At 40.8% G+C, this 22854-nt stretch overlaps 1 protein-coding gene across 1 annotated transcript in view; it reads left to right on the forward strand.

The window, feature by feature from the left end:
• The window catches only part of VASH1 (vasohibin 1), a 510054-nt gene that overhangs the window by 470994 nt on the left and 16206 nt on the right, over positions 1 to 22854 (forward strand). Inside the window, exon 6 of the mRNA XM_044073896.1 lies at positions 14946 to 15052. Coding sequence (XP_043929831.1) covers positions 14946 to 15052 — 107 coding nt within the window. The remainder of the gene's footprint in view (positions 1 to 14945; positions 15053 to 22854) is intronic.

Below are 22854 nucleotides of genomic sequence, written 5' to 3' on the forward strand. Positions count from 1 at the left end.
AGCTATTTTACTGTGTGTTTGGTCAAGTTTGGACAAGAGAGTAAACTGAATGTTAGTAAGGATAGGGACAGCATAGAGTATAGTGGGTAAAAGGAGTGACTGTGCTAGAGAAATTTTAGAGGTAAGTGTGAGAAATTTTCTATTTCTATAGAGAAGGCCAAGTTTATGGTGGGTTTTTTTTGTATGCATTGATGGATATGTAGGTCAAATTTTAATTCATCATCCATTATGGTGGCAAGTAGTTTAGTATGAGGTTCAGCTTTAATGATGGTTTTATTGAGGCAGGTGATATGAAAGGAGGATTTGTGTTGTGCCAGTGTTTTGGAAAGAATAGAAGGAGCTTTGTTTTTTTGGGGGATTACGTACCAACTGGTTATGAGATAGCCAAGTTTCAACAGCAGAGAAGGAGTCCTGGGTGATTGTCAAAAGTTCAGGAATGCTATGGGTGGTGGTAAGGAGTGTGGAATCATCAGCATATTGTAACAGAGTGGAGAGCATAGCTTGTTTGTTAAGATGTTGAATAGAAGGGGGCCCAGGACTGATCCTTGTGGAACTCCTGTGTTAACTGAGCAAAAGGGGGAGAGGGCATTTTGGCAATGAACAGATTGCTGTCTATTGTAGAGATAGCTATAGAACCAGGTAACTGAAGAGCTGGAGAGACTGAGGTCAGAGAGTTTGTTAAGAAGTTTAGAATGAGAAACAGTATCAAAAGCCTTTGAGAGATCAAGGAATAGACACAAAATGAGCATGTTATTGTCCTAGACCTAGGCTACTGTATGAGTGAAAGTGAGTAATGCAGTGGAGGTACTGTGGTGAGGCCTGAAACCGTGTTGAGTGGAGGTGAGCAAGTTGTTGTCTAGTAGGTGTTTTAGTAACTGGGTATGTATGCATTTCTTCAGAATTTTGGAGATAGAGGACAGAATGGCAGTAGACCTGAAGTTAGAAAGGTCAGTGGAATTACTTCCTTTATGTAGAGAGATTGTATAGAATGATTTCCATATATGAGGGATACAGGCTTCAGTAATGGATCTTTTTATGAGTATAGAGACAGGATAGGCACTAGATTCTGCAGCAATTTTGAGAAAGTAGGGAGGCAATTTATCAGCAGAGGGGGAGCAAGGTTTGAGTTTGAGCAGGAGAGATTTAATGTAAGCAGTGGGAACAGGTTTAAATGAAAAGCTATTGGAAGATGAAGGGGGGTGAGGAGGTGTTGTTATTTTGAGTTAGTTTATGGATAGCATCTATGAAGTAGTTGTTTAGAATGGTGGCAGTTTCAGTAGAGGTATTTTGGGGGAAGGGGTTAGGTGTGGTAAGGGTGCCAGGAATAAGAAGTTTATTAATGGTTTTTCCAGAAGTTTGGGGGGTTATTTTGTGGGTTTGATTGGGTGGAGCAGAAGACATTTTTCTTATTGTTATTAACTATTTTTTCAGATAGATTTCTGAGCTCTTTGTAGCTCTGAAGAGAAGGGGATTTGTTTTTGACCCAGGCTTTCCAGGCACTATCTCTTTTGTGCATAATGGTGTGGGTATTTTTAGTGAGCCAAGGGACATAGTTAGATTTTATCCTGATTTTTCTGGCAGGAGCTAGTGAGTTAAGTATATCTAGGAAAATCTGGCTGAAGGAGTTGACAGCTTCATTGAGAGGGGGTTGGTGAAGGAAAGACCAATTTATGCTGGATAGTTTGGAGTTAAAAAATTTGGGTTGAAGTTGAAGTTTACGGCAGTCTCAATACAGGTGATCTTTGGGGGGGTGGTCTTCATATATGTATATGTGTGTGTGTGTGTGTGTGTGTGTGTGTGTGTGTGTATATATATATATATATATATATATATATATTATATATTTTATATATATATATATATATATATATATATATATATATACACACACACACACACACACACACACACACACACACACACATATACATATGTCCACAGTGTTTAAAAGAAAACAGTTCAAATTAGGACATATTTTCTTAGCTACATGTAAAGAATCAAATTTACATGAAGGCTTTTACTAGCTCTTTGTGAATGCAAGTCTAATTTAGAATCTACAATGTCATGTAGTAATAAATATTCCAGCATAACAAGTAGCTATTCAAAAGACGTTGGGTCATCCTGGAATACTCACTCCCTTAAATTACAAGGGGGGACCCTCTTAAATTTATCTATAGTCAAAGCTTCCAAAAGTTTGCTTACACTATTTATATGAGGTTCTAGCCACAGTGTCAAAATATGTATTAAATCTGCCATTTGCATACTCAGTTTTAAGACATGTAGGATTGCACTTCAGATGACGTCCCAGTTCTTGAAAAAATTGCTTGTTTCTATTTCTGGCAGTTATGTGCATCAGAAGTTTTCAAATGAATAAGTGCCTGACTAGACAGATGTGATGACAATACTCTGCCCCAGTCTTTTTCTGCATACCTTTCAAAAGCAAGCAGGTAAACATCTACCCCATCCTATGTGTCAAGCTTCTTCAGGGTTGTACCGGAATTATTGACTCCCCTGAGGTGGACGGCTAGTCAGCAGCAATGTAAATCTGCTGCTGCTGGAGGCTGTGCAGATGTAGCTCTGAAGTAGCACATTTGTCTGAAAAGTTGACCAAGTGTTGGGTCTATAGGATCATAGGAGGTTACTAGACTAATGGCTCTGGGGCCCTTACAAGCCTAGCCAAGAGTTTATCCCCAAAAAGAAACCACAGTCAGCACCTGTCGCCCCTGTCAATGAGGGCCACATGTGGAACCCCTGGGACAAATATAGCTATATTTCTTTCTTGAAGACTGACCATGAGATGTTTAGTCCATTTGGCAGAGGTTATTCACCTTTCCTGAAGGGCAGCAGTGAATTTTATTAAGGCCACAAACAATTTTCTTCTATTTTTCTTCCATATTATGGGTTTGATTGTATGTTTATTAGACTGAAAGTTCTGTTAGGTTTGTTTTTTTTTTCTCAAAGTACTGGTTTATTGCAGGATGCTTGCTCTTAGTGTGCAAGATTGCTATACAGCAGGAAGTGAGAATTTTCCCACTGTTTTGTGATCTCAGAGTTGGTATATATAATTAGTAGGGGGTGTTGGGGCAGCAGGAGCAAGCACTCTGCAAAATAAATGATTTTTTCTTTTTTTGTTGTTTTAGTTTTGGATGTGCTGAGGTTCATGCTCAGAATTTGCATACCAGCATGTCAATGGATTTAGTTTTGACCACTTGTGTTCAATGTAGTATATGCCGATGTAGTTGGTCGGTGATCTAGGTCGGCACATATAACCACATATATAGATATATGTGTGTGTGTGTGTGTGTGTGTATGTTTCCATGCTAAAATGTTGAATAATGAAAGTGGAATTTGCACTTTCCTTACTGTTTTGCAGTCCTGGAGTTAGTGTATATAATGAGTAGAGGAGGTAACAACTCCCTATATGGGTGTTACAGAGTGGCAAGCCCCTTCTGCATTAAATAAGTTTTGAAATTTTGTGTTTTAGACATCTTGTGTTTCAACATTTTGGTTTTTGGGACAAACATAATAGAACCGTATACACACACACACACACACACACACACACACACAACATATATATTACTTTAAACTATACAAAGACTATAGTTACACATGATATATCAGAAATGAACAGCAGAAGAAAATAATAGTAAAACAGCTGAATAAAATAAATTTGTTCTTGAGAAATTAAGTTATTGCAATTCCCTGTGACACTTAGAAGCTGACTAAAATAAGAAAAATCCCTCTGTACTGGATGAAGTAACCAGTAAGAATATATCCAAAAACCAAAACGCACATAGGTTACACACAGCAGATATATCTATTAAACTGTTAACATAGCAAAACTAGTAAGTGCTTTCACTGACTCATTCCGTTTCATCAGACTAAAACATTCAACTAAAATCCATGTTGCTTAAAACCTCTCAGCAACAGGTGTATCTAATAAACAAAGGTGTGTCATCTTAAAGCAACAGTATAAACAATAAAAAAAACATCTGTGTAACATTCGTAGAAAAATATAAAATTGTGGAGATGCAATATATGTATATAAAAAAATATAAACTAATACGATAGGATGACTTACATATAAAAACATATGCATACAGTGTGTATATATTAATGCTTAAGGGCCCTGGCTATTAAATAGGGTTTAAGGGATACTCTATTATTCAACTCAGGTGCTTTATTGGCTGCTAACCGTAGAATCCAATTCTGCTCTAGGGAAGTCTCTGGGACAGGAATCTATCCCTCCGGCATGTTCTGTTTATTGTGGTGACCTCTTCAGCACTGTCTTGTCCACAGTTTAAGTTACCTCCCCTCCTATTTAATGATACATTTTCCAATACTAAAAACTTGAACTTATGTATCGGGCCTTCTCTCTCTACATGCATTGCTAGTGCACTAGTATCTTTCATATTCCTAATATCCCTCATATGCTCAAGAATCCTATCTTTGAGAGGGTGATTGGTTTTACCTATATAGAATGCAAAACAGTAGGTACAATAGCTGAAATTGATGACATTCTTACTTCCTAGTAATCCATTTATCTCTCACATTGGATAGAATATTCCAGTTGTTCTTCCCAACATGACATACCACGTGTATGTTACTAGCAAATGTCAAAGGCATCCTTAGTACTTGGTTACTTACTAAATTCACATTTGGTTCATCTTGTACACTATTATTAGGAGATTTATTTATATCTATACCTTCTTTTTTATAGTATGGTTTACATCTGCCCCCTCTTTCACACCACTCCATATTAATCTATCTATCTCTTTCTCTTTGTAGCCTCTATCGATAAATTCTTGTTTAAGGGATACTAATGCCTCTTGTAGGGTATAATCATCATTATGTAGATGCATAATACGATATATCTGACCTTTCAATACATTTTGTTTCGTATGCCTAGGATGCATACTCCCATTGTGCAGTAAGTTATTCTTTCTGATTGGTTTCCTATAGAGTGTAGTCTTAACTAAATATGAAGCATTTCTACAAATTCTCATGTCAAGAAATTCAATTTCTTTATCTGAATATTTATACATGAAATTAAGAAATGTAGTAATGCTATTAATATATAGTAGGAACTCCTTTAGACATTCTTCTGTATCATGCCACACAAGAAAAATGTCATCTACAAACCTGTTATATCATACAATAGATTCACAAAAGGCATTATTGGTCAAAACATTGTTGGTCTCCCATTCCACCAGGGATAGGTTGGCGTAGCTATTGGCACAGGCCGTGCCCATCTCTACACCAACTCTCTGGAGGTAATGCTCTTCTCCAAAGATAAAAACTTTTAGTTATGTACTTACCATAACTTTGGATGTATGGGATCCATCTCGCCTACATTCATAACTGATGGGTTCGGAGCCGATCCGTCGGCTCCGACTCGGCCACTATACACTAGAACGAAGTCTCTCATTGGCTGGGCTACCCCTTATCCCATAATGCACTACACCTGCTTCCCCAGATCTTGTTTGTTCGCTTTCATACATACATACAGGTACAGAACACATACCAATAACTGTAACCAACTAGAGCCCTTCCAGAGGAGAGCTCAGCAAGACCAATGTTTCCTCCAAATCCAAAAGGTAGGGGGAAGAAGGGTGGGTATGTATGAATGCAGGCGAGATGGATCCCATACATCCAAAGTTATGGTAAGTACATAACTAAAAGATGTAATGGGATCCTATCTCGCCTACATTCATAACTGATGGGACAGCGTCCCTAGCACCTAAAAACCCGGGTGGCTCACTGGAATACACTCCTGAGAACTGCGGAACCAAATGAAACTCTGCCTCGGGAAGCCACATCAAGCTTGTAATGAGAAATTAAGGTGTGCGGAGAAGACCAAGTAGCAGCTGCACAAATATAATCTATTGAAACTTTGGAATGAAAAGCTACAGAGGTGGCCATAGCCCTGGTAGAATGAGCTTTGATTGGGAAAGGCAACTCTCTGCCTGACTGGGAATAAATGAAAGAGATGCAATCCTTAATCCATTTGGCAATGGTGGCTTTGGCAACTGGAAGACCTAACCTATTCTCCGCAAATGACACAAACAGTTGGTCAGATTTTCGAGTCTGAGTGGTCCTATCCAAGTAAAAACACAGTTGCCTGTGAACATCCAACTGGTGGAAGGTATATTCTGCTCTATTAGAAAAATTTGGAAAGAAAACTGGGAGCTCCAATGATTGCTGAATGCATAAAGGGGATGCTACCTTAGGCAAAAAGGATGGATTCAATCTAAGGGAAACTCTGTCTTTGTGAAAGATCAAATAAGGAGGGGAAGAACAGAGAGCCTGAAGCTCTGAAACACGCTTAGCAGAAGTTATTGCCACTAGAAAAGCAGTTTTCCACGACAGGAATTTTATATCACAAGTGGCTGCCGGCTCAAAGGGATGGGCAGTTAAGGAAGCCAGAACCAAATTTAAGTCCCAAGGGGGCATGGGATGAGCCATAGGAGGCCTGAGGAGCCAGGCTCCCTTAAGAAAGGACTTGCAAAGTCTGTTAGCCATTAAAGAAGGCTCTATAGCAACATGAAAATTAGATATAGCCGCCAGTTGAACTTTAAGTGTGGAGACTGAAGAGCCAGAATGAAACAATGAAGCTAGAAATTCCAAGACCTGCGGAACTGGGGCCGTAAGAGGATCAATGCCTCGCTGCTGGGCCCAACAAATAAACCTTTTCCATTTTCTGGAATACAGCTTAACGGTAGACGGCTTGTGGGAAGAAGACAAGATGTGCATCACTTCAGAAGAAAGAGAAAGATCTCTAACTAAGGATGGAAGTGGAGTAACCAAGCAGCCAGTCGCAGCAACCGGAGGGACGGATGAGAGTGTCCCGGTGGATTGGATAACAGATCCGGCACTGGGTCCAGAATCCAAAGGCCCTGTACCATATACTTCTGAAGAAATGGGAACCAAACCTGACGGGACCAATGTGGGGCGACCAAAATCATGTGGCACCCGACATGAAGAGCCTTCTGAATCACCCTCGGGAGAAGGGGAATCGGGGGGAAGGCATAAAGCAGACCCGGGGGCCAATTGTGGGCTAGAGCGTCCCTGGGAGACTGTCCCTGAGAGGGTGTCAGAGTGAAGAACTCTCTGCACTTCGCATTGTTGGGGCTGGCGAACAAGTCACAACAAGGGAGGCCCCATTTGGTGAAGATCTGCGCAGCCACTCTGTTGTTGAGGGACCACTCGTGGGGCAACAGGAGAGTCCTGCTGAGCCTGTCTGCAATTACATTGGTTTTTCCCGGAATGTGCATGGCTACTAAGAAACGTCGAGAGGCTATGGCCCAGCGCCATACTCTCATGGCCTCCCTGCAAAGGGGGTAGGACCTGGTTCCACCCTGCTTGTTTATGTGCCAAACTACCGACATGTTGTTGGATAGAATCGCAATAGTACCTTGGGGGAGAGCATGATGAAGTGCTTGTAAAACCAGAAGCACCACTCTCATTTCCAGGATATTGATGTGAAGGTGTGCTTCGCAATCCTGCCAAGTGCCTTGGACAGACCTGTCCAGATAATGAACCCCCACCCTATCTGGGAGGCGCCCGTGGTCACTGTGGAAAAACAGGGGGCTGAAGGGTGAAAGTACGCCCCCGGTCCAGGTTGGACCGACATAGCCACCAACGGAGGTCCCGATGACAACTGTCCGTAATCAGAAGTAGGTGGTTCAGGGGAAGTTCTTGGTATGACCATTGAACCGATAATAGCCATTGCAGCAACCGCATGTGCAGCCTGGCTAACGGTACTAGGAGGATAGTTGCAGCCATCGAACCCAGTAACTGAAGAATCTGTCTGGCAGGAACTCAAGATTTGGGTAACAAATTTAGAACCTGTGATTGTAAAACCTGAATTCTCTCTGATGGCAAAAATGCCTGCATCCTTTTTGTGTCTAACTCTGCGCCTATAAAGGTGATACGCTGAGATGGCCGCAGCACAGATTTTTTCCAATTGAAAGTGATTCCTAGCGAGAGACCCAAGGTTACTGTGGCCATCACCGCTCGAATCAGTAGATGCTTGGAGGTGGCAGTGAGGAGCCAGTCGTCGAGATAGGGAAACACTTGGAATCCGAGACTTCTCAAGTGAGCTGTCACCACTGCCAGAAATTTGGTAAACACCCTGGGGGCTGTAGTGAGACCAAAGGGCAGTGCACAAAACTGAAAATGACTGGTTCCTAGGCGGAAGCGTAAATGACTCCTGGACTCCTGACGTATCAATATGTGATAGTAAGCGTCCTTGAGGTCTATGGAGCACATCCAGACATCCTTCTCCAATAACGGGAGAATGGACTGAAGGGTGACCATCCAGAACTTGGACTTTTTCACAAAACGATTCAAAAGGCTGAGGTCCAAAATGGGCCTTACGTCCCCTGTCTTTTTTGGCTCCAAAAATAATCTTGAGTAAGTTCCTGATCTGATCTGGTCGGCGGGGACAGGCTGGATGACCCCTTTGCTTAGCAGCTTTGAAACTTCTATGGCTGCCAGATCCCGTTGACTGGGTGGCATGTCCGGGATTCTCCTTGTAGGAGGAGGGGGCTTGAAAAAGGGGATAAGGTAACCTCCAGTTACAATGCGAAGCACCCACTGATCCTTGGTTATCGATTCCCAAGCCTGTGGGTGTTTCACAAAACGACCCCCGACCGGCTCCGGAGAAGCACAGCCGGGCCACATCCTAGGGACGTTGAGGGTAGGAGGAACCACAAAAGGAGTCGTGGTCTCCAGAGTTACGGGGGCCTCTGCCACCTCTAGGGCGGCATCTTCCTGAATCCCCCCCCTGCCTCTGGAGGGGGGATCACTCGGTGGAGTAGAGAAGAACTTTTGGGATTTCCTGAACCACATTTTCCCTCCTCTCTGGGCCTTGGGATAAGGTCTAGAGGGAGTGGAAAAACGGGCCCCAATGGCAGTCAAGTTCTTGCCCTCCTGCTCGCACCGAGTAAGTGTGTCCTTCACCTTGGGTCCAAACAAAGAAGACCCATCAAAGGGGGCGTCGGCGAAGGAAGACTTAAAGGCCTCCACGAGTGGACACAAGCGTAACCAGGCTTGACTCCTAAGAGCCACTCCTGTGCCCGCTGCTCTACTCGCCCCTTCGGCTGCATAGGAAATGAGCCTCATGGACGAGTTGACAATAGAAGTTAGGGTAGTCATCTGGGTGCCTACAGCCTGTGCTAATGCCTCAGGAAGGTTACCCGCAAGGGACTCTACTAACTCCTTGAGGAGGTCCCTTTGGAGCCTTGTAAAATGACAGAGATAGTTCAGCGACCGCATGGTAAAGGTCGCTGAAGAAAGGGTACGCTTCCCGTACCTATCCATGCTCCTAGAATCCTTATTAGGAGGATGAATAGACGTTGAAGCCACCATAGCATCAACTGCAACACCCTTAGTGAGGAATTCCTTCTGGGGAGGGGCTGAAAGAAACTTATTGGGCCTGGCAGGCACCGGTTCCGCCATATCAGGATGTTCCCACACCCTCCGAGAGATTAGGTCCAATAATTCATCGAAGGGTGGAGACACCCAGGAGGAGGAGGGCTGGGCCCCGAAGGCCTTGACGAAAACTGACTCCTCAGCGGTAGGGGCTTTGGATTGCCAATCGCCTCTCTGTCTCAAGATCTCAAGGATATCCGAGAAAGAGACGTCATCCGAGGACGATTTAGGGGACCCCTCCACATCATCGAGGTCAGTATCTGAAGTGATGGATTAATCTTGGGAATCAATGTGCTTCCTCTTACACAGTTTCTTCCTTGGGGGTTCATCCGAAGCAGATTCAGAAGGACCCCCCGGAAGAAGGGAACCCCCCAAGGGGGTATCCTCAGGCCCTGGGGCCCCACTGTCATGGGAAAGAATGTCTCCAGAGGCACCAGTACCCAAAACTTGGGATGGTGAGGTAGAAACCTGCTGAACCGGCAAGGTCATGGCCAGCGCACTCCTCATGGCCTCAAAAGCAGGACCTCCAGACTCCGCAGAAGTCACTTGCTGAGAGACCACGGCGGTACTGGGAATACCTGTGGCCGATGCTCCGAGGGGAAGACTAGGCATTGAAAAGGCGAGCTCCACAGTGTTGCCCTTGGCCCCCGCCGAGGAAGACCCGGTACCAAACCCTGACACTGAGGACAGGGTAGGAATGAAAGTCAGAGCAGAGAAACTCCGAGGGGGTCCCTGCGCCGACTGGACGATTCCGCTCCATTCTACCTGCACCGACTCCAACGGCTCCAAGGGGGTCGGAGGAGGAATCAAATGCATGGGATGTGGAGTCGGCTCCGAAGCCGCATGGGCTGGAGCCAAGATCATTTTAGTAAAATCTGGGGACTGGAACAGCCTCTGGATAACCCTATCCAAATCCGAATCCGATAACCTAGCGGATTTGGAGGAAACAGATTGGGGCCGAGAAGACTTCTGCCTCAGCTCCGATAAAGCAGGGGATCGGCTCCGAAAGGGTTCCAGCACTATCGGACCCGAGACTGGGACCGTTTGCAACAGTGTCGGCGCCGAAGGAGGCTCCGGAGCCGAGGGGGAAGAGTCTGAGCTGCACACCTCCAACGGCTCCGAGACCAAGGGAGCCGAGGTAGGTGATAGGCCTCTCGATGCACTAACCTGTGGCTCCGACACCAATGGAGCTGAGGAAAGAAGCACCAAGGCAGACCCTTCAGCCATCAGCTCCAAAGCCATTGGAGCTGAGGAAGAAGAAGTCGACCCTTGTTTCTTAGCTGTCGGGTCCGACGGACTGGTCGGAGCCGATGATCTATGCTTCTTGGGTGTCGGGCCCGACGGACTGGTCGGAGCCGACGATCTCTTCTTTTTAGAAGCTGGAGATGAAGCCAAAGCTTCTTCAAATGAAGGCTTAATCAGACCCCTAAGTATCAATTTGTTTTTTCTCTCCTGGAGAACCTGGAGGAAAAAGCGTGACACGAACTGCAAGTATCCTGTAAATGTTTAGGCCCTAAACAGTACACGCAGACAGCATGACTGTCTGTAATAGACATTTTATAATTACATTTTGCACATTTTTTGAACCCTGACTTTTGCTCCTTAGACATTTTCAGAAGAAAAAACAGGTAACTGACAACAAGAAAAAAAACAGTAACTAATGTATGGGCTAAAGCCCTCTAACTTAAACGGGCTTAGCCCGACACAACAGGTGAAATACACAGAGAAAGGAACTACGTGGGCTAAAGCCCTCTAACTTAAACGGGCTTAGCCCAATAACTATTTCAGTCACACCACAACAAAAATTAGATAAACATACAATAAGGGCAAAGGCCCTCTAACTTAAATGGGCCTTGCCCAGTCCACTAGTAGTGTGAAAAAGAATAAAATAAAATTTTACACCAAACTGACCACAAACACTCACAAAGCTGTTAAAACAGCTGTTTGTTTAAATTCTGACAGAAACCCTAGTCAAAAAAGACCAAAAGGTCAAGAAAAAACACTTAGCTCCAGCCAAGTCGAGACCACGTCCGGCTTGAAAAGCGGCAAATGAGATCTGGGGAAGCAGGTGTGGTGCATTATGGGATAAGGGGTAGCCCAGCCAATGAGAGACTTTGTTCTAGTGTATAGTGGCCGAGTCGGAGCCGACGGATCGGCTCCGAACCCATCAGTTATGAATGTAGGCGAGATAGGATCCCATTACATCATTGTTTTCTAAAATAATTTCTAGTAGTGCACATATTAACCTGATCTTATCTGGTTGTACATTTTTTTTCTAGTAATATTTCTCTGATATTCTCAATACCCCATGCATTGGTAATCACCGTAAACAATGACTCTATATCTAGAGTAACTAACCAGCAAGGATCTTCTATTGTTTCCAAGTATGTACTCAGGTCATTAAGACATTTTTTTGTGTCCTTCAGGATGGTGTTACATTCAGAAAGAACAGGATGTAGATTTTTTCAATGAATATTGAGAGAGGCTCAGTGGCCCATCCCCTACTAGATACAGTTAGGCACACAGGGGGGATTATACAGATGTTCATGTATTTTTGGTAGACCATACATGATAGGTACCAACAGAAACTCAACATTAAAATATTCAAACAATGACTCACATATCATACCTGTTATATGTAAATCAAAAACCAAGAACTGTATCTTGTCTATAACTGCCTTGACCATTGTACTAGATACTTGTTGGTATGTATCAATGTCAAGAAGATCCATCATGTTCCGAATATATACATCTTTATCGAGTACTATAATACCTCCCCCTTTATCTGCTGGACGTATTTCAATACAAGTAAAAGATTTCAATTCAAACAGTGCATTCTGTTCAGATACGGATAGATTACAAATCATATTTTTATCGCTATCTGCAAGTCTACCTGCTTTTCACATACCTCTATAAACAAATCAATGACAGAGTTACTAGGAGGAACAAAAACACTAGGTTTTTTAAAAGTACACTGATCTTGAGTATCACTTGCTTGGAATATAATTTTTACAGTTAATGTTCTACCAAACAGTTTAAGTTCTTTCAATGCATTGACTAGATCAACCTTCTCTGCTGGTACGAAGCACCATGAATGCTACTATACCTAGCGTTAAGCCGAAACATACAGGGACACTACAAGGTAATATCAATACCAAAAATCAGAATAACACTCGACCAGAGACGACTGCATTTGGCACAATACAAAGTATTTTTTATTGCAAAACCCACTTTCCATCAGAGGGAGATCGAGAAGCTGGGTTGTGAATGGCAGAACACGGCGCCTGCACAGTGCCGAGGAACAAACGAGGACCGGGAAGAGGGCCAAGCAGGTCTAGTTTTTAACATTTCATCCTATCATTTGTCTGAAGCACAACTAACATTGTTGAACAGAGGCCTGAGCTGTAACACCGTCCTGAACGACACAAAAAATGTCCTTAATGACCTGAGTACATACTTGGAAGCAATAGAAGATCCTTGCTGGTTAATTACTCTAGATATAGAGTCATTGTTTACGGTGATTCCCAATGCATGGGGTACTGAGAATATCGGAGAAATATTACTAGAAAAAAATGTACAACCAGATAAGATCAGGTTAATATGTGCACTACTAGAAATTATTTTAGAAAACAATGTTTTTATCTTTGGAGAAGAGCATTACCTACAGAGGGTTGGTGTAGCGATGGGCACGGCCTGTGCCAATAGCTACACCAACCTATCCCTGGTGGAATGGGAGACCAACAATGTTTTGACCAATAATGCCTTTTGTGAATCTATTGTATGGTATAAGAGGTTTGTAGATGACATTTTTCTGCTGTGGCATGATACAGAAGAACGTCTAAAGGAGTTCCTACTATATATTAATAGCATTACTACATTTCTTAATTTCATGTATAAATATTCAGATAAAGAAATTGAATTTCTTGATGTGAGAATTTGTAGAAATGCTTCATATTTAGTTAAGACTACCCTCTATAGGAAACCAATCAGAAAGAATAACCTACTGCACAATGGGAGTATGCATCCTAGGCATACGAAACAAAATATATTGAAAGGTCAGATATATCATATTATGCATCTACATAATGATGATTATACCCTACAAGAGGCATTAGTATCCCTTAAACAAGAATTTATCTATAGAGGCTACAAAGAGAAAGAGATAGATAGACCGATCAACATGGAGTGGTGTGAAAGAGGGGGCAGATGTAAACCATACTATAACAAAGAAGGTATAGATATAAATAAATCTAATAATAGTGTACGAGATGAAGCAAACGTGAATTTAGTAAGCAACCAAGTACTAAGGATGCCTTTGACATTTGCTAGTAACATACACATGGTATGCGATGTTGTGAAGAACAACTGGGATATTCTATCTAATGTGAGAGAACTAAATGGATTACTAGGAGAGGGACCAAGTTTCACTTTTAAAAGTAATAGATCCCTGAAGAGACAGCTTTGCTATAATGCAGTAGGCACACACAAACAGGTTCAATCAGACAGACTTGGTACCTACAGTTGCAGGAGATGCACAGCATGTCCCTATATACATACTGGGAGAGAGTTTACACCCCTCCAAAAAAGGTTTTACATTAGAAACAAACTTTTATGCTGATTGTCGTACTGAGAATGTCATCTGTTTCAGCTGTTGTACCTTCTGTTTTGCATTCTATATAGGTAAAACCAATCGACCTCTCAAAGATAGGATTCTTGAGCATATGAGGGGATATTAGGAATGTGAAAGATACCAGTGCACGAGCAATGCATGTAGAGAGAGAAGGCCCGATACATAAGTTCAAGTTTTTAGTATTGGAAAATGTATCATTAAATAAGAGGGGAGGTAACTTAAACAATAGAACAGAATCCCTAGAGCAGAATTGGATTCTACAGTTAGAAGCCGATAAATCACCCGGCTTGAATAATAGAGTATCCCTTAAACCCTATTTAAGAGCCAGGACCCTTAAGCATTAATATATACACACTGTATGCATATGTTTTTATATGTAAGTCATCCTATTGTATTAGTTTATATTTTTTATATACATATATTGCATCTCCACAATTTTATATTTTTCTACGAATGTTACACAGATGTTTTTATTATTGTTTAATACTATTGCTTTAAGATGACACACCTTTGTTTATTGGATACACCTGTTGCTAAGAGGTTTTAAGCAACATGGATTTTAATTGAATGTTTTAGTCTGATGAAGCGGAATAAGTCCATGAAAGCGCTTACTAGTTTTGTTATTTTAACAGTTTAATAAATATGTCTGCTGTGTGTAACCTACGTGTGTTTTGATTTTTGGAGACTTAGAAGCTGAGTTGTTACTATGAAAATCTGAAGTTCAAATGTTTAATAGCATCATCTCCAGTTTCTGTTCATTCTGTGCTAACGCAATGAATCTTTGGGCACAAACAATGATTAACAGAATGGGTAGTTATTAGTAGTGCTTCATTTCCTGTAGTGTTGCTTATACAAGATATACCTTGTCGTTTTACAGATTGGAAAAGGACAATCTTCTCCCACCAAAGATCGGAAAAAGGATGTGGGATCACCTCAGCGAGGACAATATAGTCCACATCGGAGAAACAGCCGTGGAGAGAGACGGTAAATTCAAGTTACTGAAAAACTTTGTAAAAAGAAAGAAAAAAGAAAAAAAAGTCAAGTAGTATTTGGATGTTTCAGGTAGTAGGTACCTCTAGTAATACCAGCATGTTTACTACAGCCATACTTCCTGTGTCGAATCTTCATAGCTATCATGTATGAAGATGGAAAAACAAAAAGCCAATCGTAAAGCTTAGAGGTTAGTCCCCTATTTGAATATTCATGAAAGATCCATGAGGGTTTACCAGTTCAGCAGCTTGTGGAACCTCATTCTTAATTAAAAAGTTTTTTATTTTTATTTTTAACAAACAAAAGAAAGACAACACTCCATGAGCTACCACTACAGAACTATATTTAAGAAAATACTTTAATCTGAGTTTCATCAGGTCCATCTAGTAGAGTGGTTTGTTGAGTTGCTTAAATTTTAATCAAAGTGGCCACATTCTCTCATACAAGCATTGACAAGGATGAGTCAGAGTGGAAAAAGTTCTGAAATAAAGCTTTCATAAATTGCTTCATGGAATATGAGCCCATGCAAGGGGATAAACAGCCAATCATACTACATGTGATACAAACAGGCTAATAAAGTCTAGTAGTGACAGGCTCTTAAATGTAGGCATTTTCAATTATCAAGCTGTCAGCCAGTCTGCAAACCACTCTGTTAGATGGACCCAATGAAGCTCAGGTGAGAATGTTTTCTTAAATAGATTTGTGTAGTGATAGCTCATGGTGTGTTGTCATTTTTGCTTCTTCAAAATAAAAATAAAAACATTTTAAAGTGATTTGTCACACTTTTTTTAATTGTTCTGGGTTTTTGTTTTTCATGTCTTGCAATAGCAGTACTACTTACCATAGTGAACACTGTTATGTGTGTGTGGAATTATCTATTCTCTAGCTAATATCGTCAAGACAGAGCTTCTGCTAGAATGCCAAAACTTACTTTTCTAAGAAACACCTCCCCCAGCATGATAAATAGTGCTGGAAAAGAACTGCATATGCTGGAATGTAGCAGACTTTTTTCAAAGACTTTCTCTTATCTTTTTTCTAAACTTCAACTGTGATATAATAAAACAATATTTTAGAATAGAGTGTATGCGCTGTATCTTTAAGAAGCATATCAAGGACCTAACATGAACACATAAATAGAAGGCACGTGCTATGAGTAGGAGAGCGACATGGTGTCAGAACCAGGATTCCAGAGATTGATATTCAGAGCCATGTGATGCAGAGATGACAGTGAAGGTGAACTAAGAGAAACAAGCATAAAAAAGAGTCAGAAAAGAACCAAAGGTAATGAAAACTTGCATGAACATCTTATTTTATAAAAAAAATGGAGCAGTACAAGGGCACAAACTGCATTATTCAACAAGCAGATGGCACAAAAGGTTTATTAACTAAACAAAATGTTAAGATTAAGATATTTGATGAAACAATTATCAGAAGAGCAAAATGAGCATGTTTAAAAACAAAATGAGTATGTTTAAAACAAAATGAGAGTGTGTTTGAGGCAAAACGGGCATGTTTAGAGTAAAATGAGCAAAAGAAAAGTACAATGGGCATGAAAAGAGATTATTCAAGCAAAACAAATACTGTATAATAAGGACAACAAGGGCACATTAAGCATAAATAAAACAAGGCAACTTCATGTTTTTGGCAAAGTGCTGTGTTTTGGATAACTACGACTTCTTATTGTATCAAGGGCATAACTAAAATTATTTGAAGTATCTCAAAGTGTGTACTTATTATTGTGCATGTATTTTGAAGAGTTTATATATGTGCAAAGTGCAACTATTTCGTGAAGTACAGCCAAAGTATAGTCATTTTGAAAAGTTTCTTGTGCTTGTGTCTATTCACAAACTGCCACCATTAGTGTTTCTTGCACTGTAAAGAATTATCTGGCTAGGTACCACCATTTTGGAGAAATTTAAGTATGCTGCGTACTGTTTATTTGCAAAGTGCGATTACTTCGAAATGTTTATGACTGAGCTTCTATTGCCCAGTTCATCATTCGCATTATGCATTTATTTTAAATGTTTCTTATACTGATAACAAGTGATTTCTTGCAGTACATTAATTTTGAAAATATTACAGTGCCTGAGAGACGTATTTCGCAAAGTTCAGTTATACAGAGGCTTGTTGTGCTATTGGGCAAAGTTACAAATACTGGCATAAATTTATGGCATATGTGTATGTATGTTTGTTTGTGCATATTTGCAAAACCCTTCACTGGTATGTGTTAATATGGCAGACAGATTTTAAAAGCCCTTACCACTTCTATTTGGTCAGAATATTGCGGAGAACTGGAGAATATTTGAGCAAGAGTGCAATATTTTTATACACGCAGCTTATTCAGACAAAGATACAAACACCAGGGCATTCATTTTGCTAAACCTAGCTGGGTCAGAGGCCATTGAAAGAGAGCATTCATTTGTGTATGCATCAGCAGTATATGAGGGAGAAGGTGAAAATTGTCATATTGTTGTATAGGCTGAACCAGAGTGTTTGAAGTGCAAATTCAGGGAAATGTGTAACCCCCAGACAAATATTACATTAGAGAGGCATTTGTTTTACAAAAGAGATCGGAAACTTTTGTAGCTTATATTACTGACCTGAGAAACAAAGTTAAAATGTGTCAGTTTGGTGACTTAAAAGATAAGTTAATAAAAGAAAGGCTCATGTGTGGTATTAATAATGCTGCTGTGAGAAATATTTTGCTTTGTGACAGTGATTTAACATTGAGTAAAGCCGTAGAGATTTGTCAAATCCATGAAGTTACAGAAAGGCACACAAGTATACTTGCAAGTGACAAGAGCATGGTTTCAGCAGGCTCCAGAGCAAACGTAGATAGCATGCAACACATGGCAAACAGAAGCAGGCCTAAGCACATGGTACCCACAGCCCCTGCTGGTTCACCAGGGAAACCCAAGTATAATGCTCAGTGCAGTACAAATGTGAAACAGCAAAACCCACGTCCAGCTTTATTGTTAACTGTCACAATTGTGGTGTCAGTCATGAGTCTAAAAGAGAGAAATGGTTAGTATTTGGTCAGCAATGTCACAAGCGTAAAAAATGGAAGCATTTTCAAAAGTTTTGCAAATCAAGTATACCCCACACAGTTGTAAAGAAGGGTCACACAAAAAAGCAAATTGATCAAGTAGACTGCAACCCTACTTTCTATGTAGATGGTGTATCAGTGACTGGTGAAAGAGTTGATGCAGTGAATTTGTTGGCAAAAAGCAAAGTGTTTTGTACTGTCCAGATCAGTGGTAAATCTACAGAGCTTAAAGTAGATACTGGTTCAAAGTGTGATGTTATATCAGCATACATATTTGCTAAAGTGAGAACTAATGAGCAGCTAATGCGGCCGGTAGTGTGAAACTTGTTCATGGAGGTGAAGAAATTCAAACCAAAGGCTCAGTAATGCTTTCATGTTATTTGGCTAAGAACTGTTACAGCTTGTTTTTCTATGTAGTTTGAAGACCTGTGCAGTCATTATCAGGTCTCAGAGACTGTTTGAGAATGAATCTGCTTTCTTCTACCAAAGAAGTTCATCATATAAGTGCATATCCTAGTTCCAACTTTTCTGAAGCCATTTTCTCAGAATATGCTGTTTTTGATGTGACAAGTTGGGAAAACTTCCAGTTATGTATTCCATGAAGTTAGACCTAGAGGTCACTCCCATAGTCCGACCAGGAAGAAAAGTTTCTGATAGTTATGCGGGATAAAGTCAATGCTCAGTTGGATAAAATGGTACAGCAAGGTGTAATGTGTCCAGTTACAGAACCAACTGAATTGGTATCATCCATGGTAGCAGCTCACAAAAAAGGCTCAGACGAAATCAGTATTGACGTGAGAGATCTGAACAAAGCATTAAAGAGACCGGATCATCCAATGCGTACAGTCAAAGAAGTCACAGCTCTGATACCAAATGCCACTGTTTTTTTTCTGTCTTGGATGCAAAAAGTTCATTTTGGCAAGTGATGTTTAATTGCAAATCCTTATTTTTGACTACACTGTTTGGCAGATTCCTAAGGATGCCATTTGGAATAAATTCTTCAAGTGAAGTCTTCCAGCTTGCAATGAAGCAAATTTTTTCAGGCTACCCTTGTGCCATGATAGTAGATGATTTATTGGTTGGTGGCAATGGTGAAGCAGAGCATGACAGAAACCTAAAGAGAGTTCTAGACAGAGCACATGAAGTAAATTTAAAGCTCAGTCCTCTGAAGTGTAAATTCAGACTACCAGAAGTTACATATGTAGGTCATTTATTTACCAGTACTGGCTTGAGACCAGACTCAACCAAGCAAGCAGCTATTCTTGAGATGTCAGCACCAGATAATATTCAAGCTCTACAGCATTTCCTAGGCATGGTAAACTATTTAGGCAAGTTCATACCAGACTTCAGTGAGTTGACAGCAACTTTAAGAGATCTGACATGCAAAAATGTTACATGGTCTTGGTTATAACAGCACCAGAAGGAATTTGAAGACCTTAAGCAGAACACTGCTGCTCCAGCTACATTAAGATACTATGGTGTCAATACATCAGTCACTTTTTCCTGTGATGCTTCAAAATTTGGTCTTGGTGCAGTTAATCTTCATGAGGGCAGACCAGTACCCTATACATGTAGAATACTTACCCAAACTGAAATAGAATATGTTCAATTAGAGAAAGATCTTTTGGCAATAGTATTTGCATGTTCAAAGTTTCATGATTATATTTATGGTCGAGCTATTCAGATTGAAATAAATCACCAACCTCTAGCTACTATTCTAAAGAAGCCTGTGCATTCAGTTCCAGTGAGATTACAAAGAATAATGCTCAAATTGCAAAAGTATGACTTCAAAATGGTCTGTACAAAAGGCAAACTACTTTATCTGGCTGATACCTTATCCAGATTGCACAGAAATACAACAGAACAGCTTGACACAGAGAATTATGACTTTGACGTGATGGCAGTGTGTAATTTCTCTACCACTAGACTTGATGAGCTGAGAAATCACACAAAGACTGATCCAATTTTGCAAAAGCTCAACCACTACATTAATCTTGATTGGCCATCATAGCAATCTAGTGTACCACCTGAAGTGCAAACCTGCTTACCAGTACAGAGATGAAAGGTTAATGGAAGATGGCATTATTTTCAAAGGTCCTAAAATTGTTGTTCCTGCTTCCTTACAACATGAATATATCCAGATTTTGCATCATGGTCACCTAGGTTCCGCATCTGCTAAGAAAAGGGTGAGAGAACTAATATTTTGGCCTTCATTACTGAATGATATTGATAAAGAACTTTCTCCTTGTTCAGTATGTAATAGTATTAAACCACATTTGCAAAGAGAACCACTTTAGGTAAGTTAAGTTCCTGAACTACTTTGGTCAACAGAAGCCAGTGGTATCTTTGAGTGCGACAATCAACATTACTTAGTTTTGGTAGACTCTTATTCAGACTGGTTTGAGATTGATCTACTACCTAATCTAACATCCACTACTGTTCTTCTTCTTCTTCTTTTTTCGGCTCTTCCCAGTTAGGGGTCGCCACAGCAGATCACCTGCCCACTCATGATTGGCAGTGGAGTTTTACGGTGTCGAGTTGCCAGCCTGGTGCCCAACCTTCCACAGAAGGTACAGACATGCACACACTCATGCCTAGGGCCAATTTAGAGTGTCCAGTCCACCTACAGCATGTCTTTGGGATGTGGGAGGAAACCGGAGCACCTGGAGGAAACCCACGCAACCACAGGGAGGACATGCAGACTCCGCACAGAAGGCACCCCAGCCAAGGATCGAACCGGAGAACCTCTTGCTGTGAGATGGCAACCAGAGGCGCCGGAAGCTGTTGAACACTGGGAGGGCGGAGGGTGAGAAGGGCACTTAGCATTCTAAAAAGGTCAATTTTTTAAAACTATTTACTACCACAACATAGGTTCACTTGGAGGACATTTTAAGCTTAGCCAATTTCCCTTTTGGTGCTTGAATTAACATTTCCTGATTGGTCTTACCTATCCCATGGCTGATAATTGTATTTAGCCCTAGTGAGAATAAATGTGATCATACTATAGATAATTTGAGGGGACCCATGTAAGGAATGCAGCATTTAGGAAATGCCTCTATCTATTAGTGGCATGAGGGGCAATCCTGGAGTACATTTTCTATTACCCATCCTTAGATCCAAGTTGCATTTGAATGTGGACAGGGATGAGCTTTGTTTTACTTGAATGGATAGTCTATTCTGGAACAGTGGTAGCCTCTGTGATATATATCCATCTCTCCGCAACATTCAGTTTAGATACCTAGACTGAGGATTTCTGATGCCATTTGACTTGCTGATGTTCAGTAGGTCCATCTGTATAAGGCTGGAGGATGCCTTGTATACCAGACATGTCACCTCTAAGCACTCTATAGGATACTGAGTATAGTGATAAATCTTTGAGGTGGTCCATGCAAGACCTACTGTTTAGGACTTGTATCCTTATTAAAAGTGATTTTGACTAGATCTAGAGATGTTGCATGGGTCTGGACAGATGCATGCCAAAGTGGGCATTATACAAAATGATTGACCTAATGAGGGCTTTGTAAAGGGGGACTAACATCTCTAGATCTAGTCAAAATCAGTTTGTTTACAAGCTGTGCAATATAGAAGGACTTTCTTATGACTCTGGGCATATGTTGGTCAAAAGTTAGGTCACTGTACACACAAGTTCCCAAATGACAAACAACTGGGTCAGTTCTCAGGGGGCATTGCCAATTTGGCAGTTCCCTGGAGTAGATGACTTTCCAAAGGATACAATAATGTATTTCTTAGAGTTTAGTTTCAATGCATGATTCTGGCAGCAGTTATTGTTTAGGACAAACCTTCCTGCATGATGGCCAAGTCATTTGGGGATTCCATAACTGCTCCTAGCTTGCAGTAATTTCAAACTTAGTTGGCCAAAGTCCTTTGGTATTTCCTTCTACTTTTGAAATGTATATGCCAAACAGAAAAAGTCTCAGCATTGAACCCTGGGGGGACTCCACTGGTGACGGGTCTCTTCCCCTGTTTTGATCTTCTGCATCCTGTGAGCAAGCATATATGTATGCATTCTTTGATTCACCTTCCTGACTGTATTAACCTGATTTGTATTAAATTATATTCCTTCTATAATACAGCACCACTTGTTAGAATGTGTTTTAAATTTGTAGTTTGGAATAGTCTTCTATTAAGCAATGAAACAAAATGTGTGAACCAATAATGACAAAACTGCCCATTTCAGAAAATTTCAACCATAAAAGGCCAGTCAAACTTCTGTCATTACAATCCACAGATATATTTGTAAATATGCAAAATCTCTGCAAAAGTAAGTAACCTAAATAATTCCATATTAAAGGGATCTGTAACTAATGAAGAGGTTGTTGCTGGCAAACAACTTTATATTTCATTGTTTCATCTACAAATAAAGTGTCTGTTGCCCTTGAAAAATAAATTGCCTATGCTACATTAAAAAAAATGACAAGCTAATGATTTTGCAATGGAAAATGGATGGCAAACTGATAACAGAAACATAGTTACTAGATAACTCCTCTAAAGGAGGCCATTCATAGAAACTGCAGCATCCACTCCCTTTAAAGTACAATACAGTACAGTATTAGTGATCTATCTGCATACTGTGGGAGTAGAACCCACAACCTTCTTTATCAAAAGCAAGTATACTACCTGTTGTGCTACTAACAATACAAGCAACTGAGCATAAGTAGCACTAAACTTCTCTTCCCCTGAAGCTCTCAGCTCCTTGTAAAATTCACTTGACACTCAACTAAATCTCTCA

The sequence above is a fragment of the Protopterus annectens genome, chromosome 6.part0 (assembly GCF_019279795.1).
Source record: "Protopterus annectens isolate FY-2018-M chromosome 6.part0, PAN1.0, whole genome shotgun sequence".
NCBI classification, from domain to species: Eukaryota; Metazoa; Chordata; order Ceratodontiformes; family Protopteridae; genus Protopterus; species Protopterus annectens.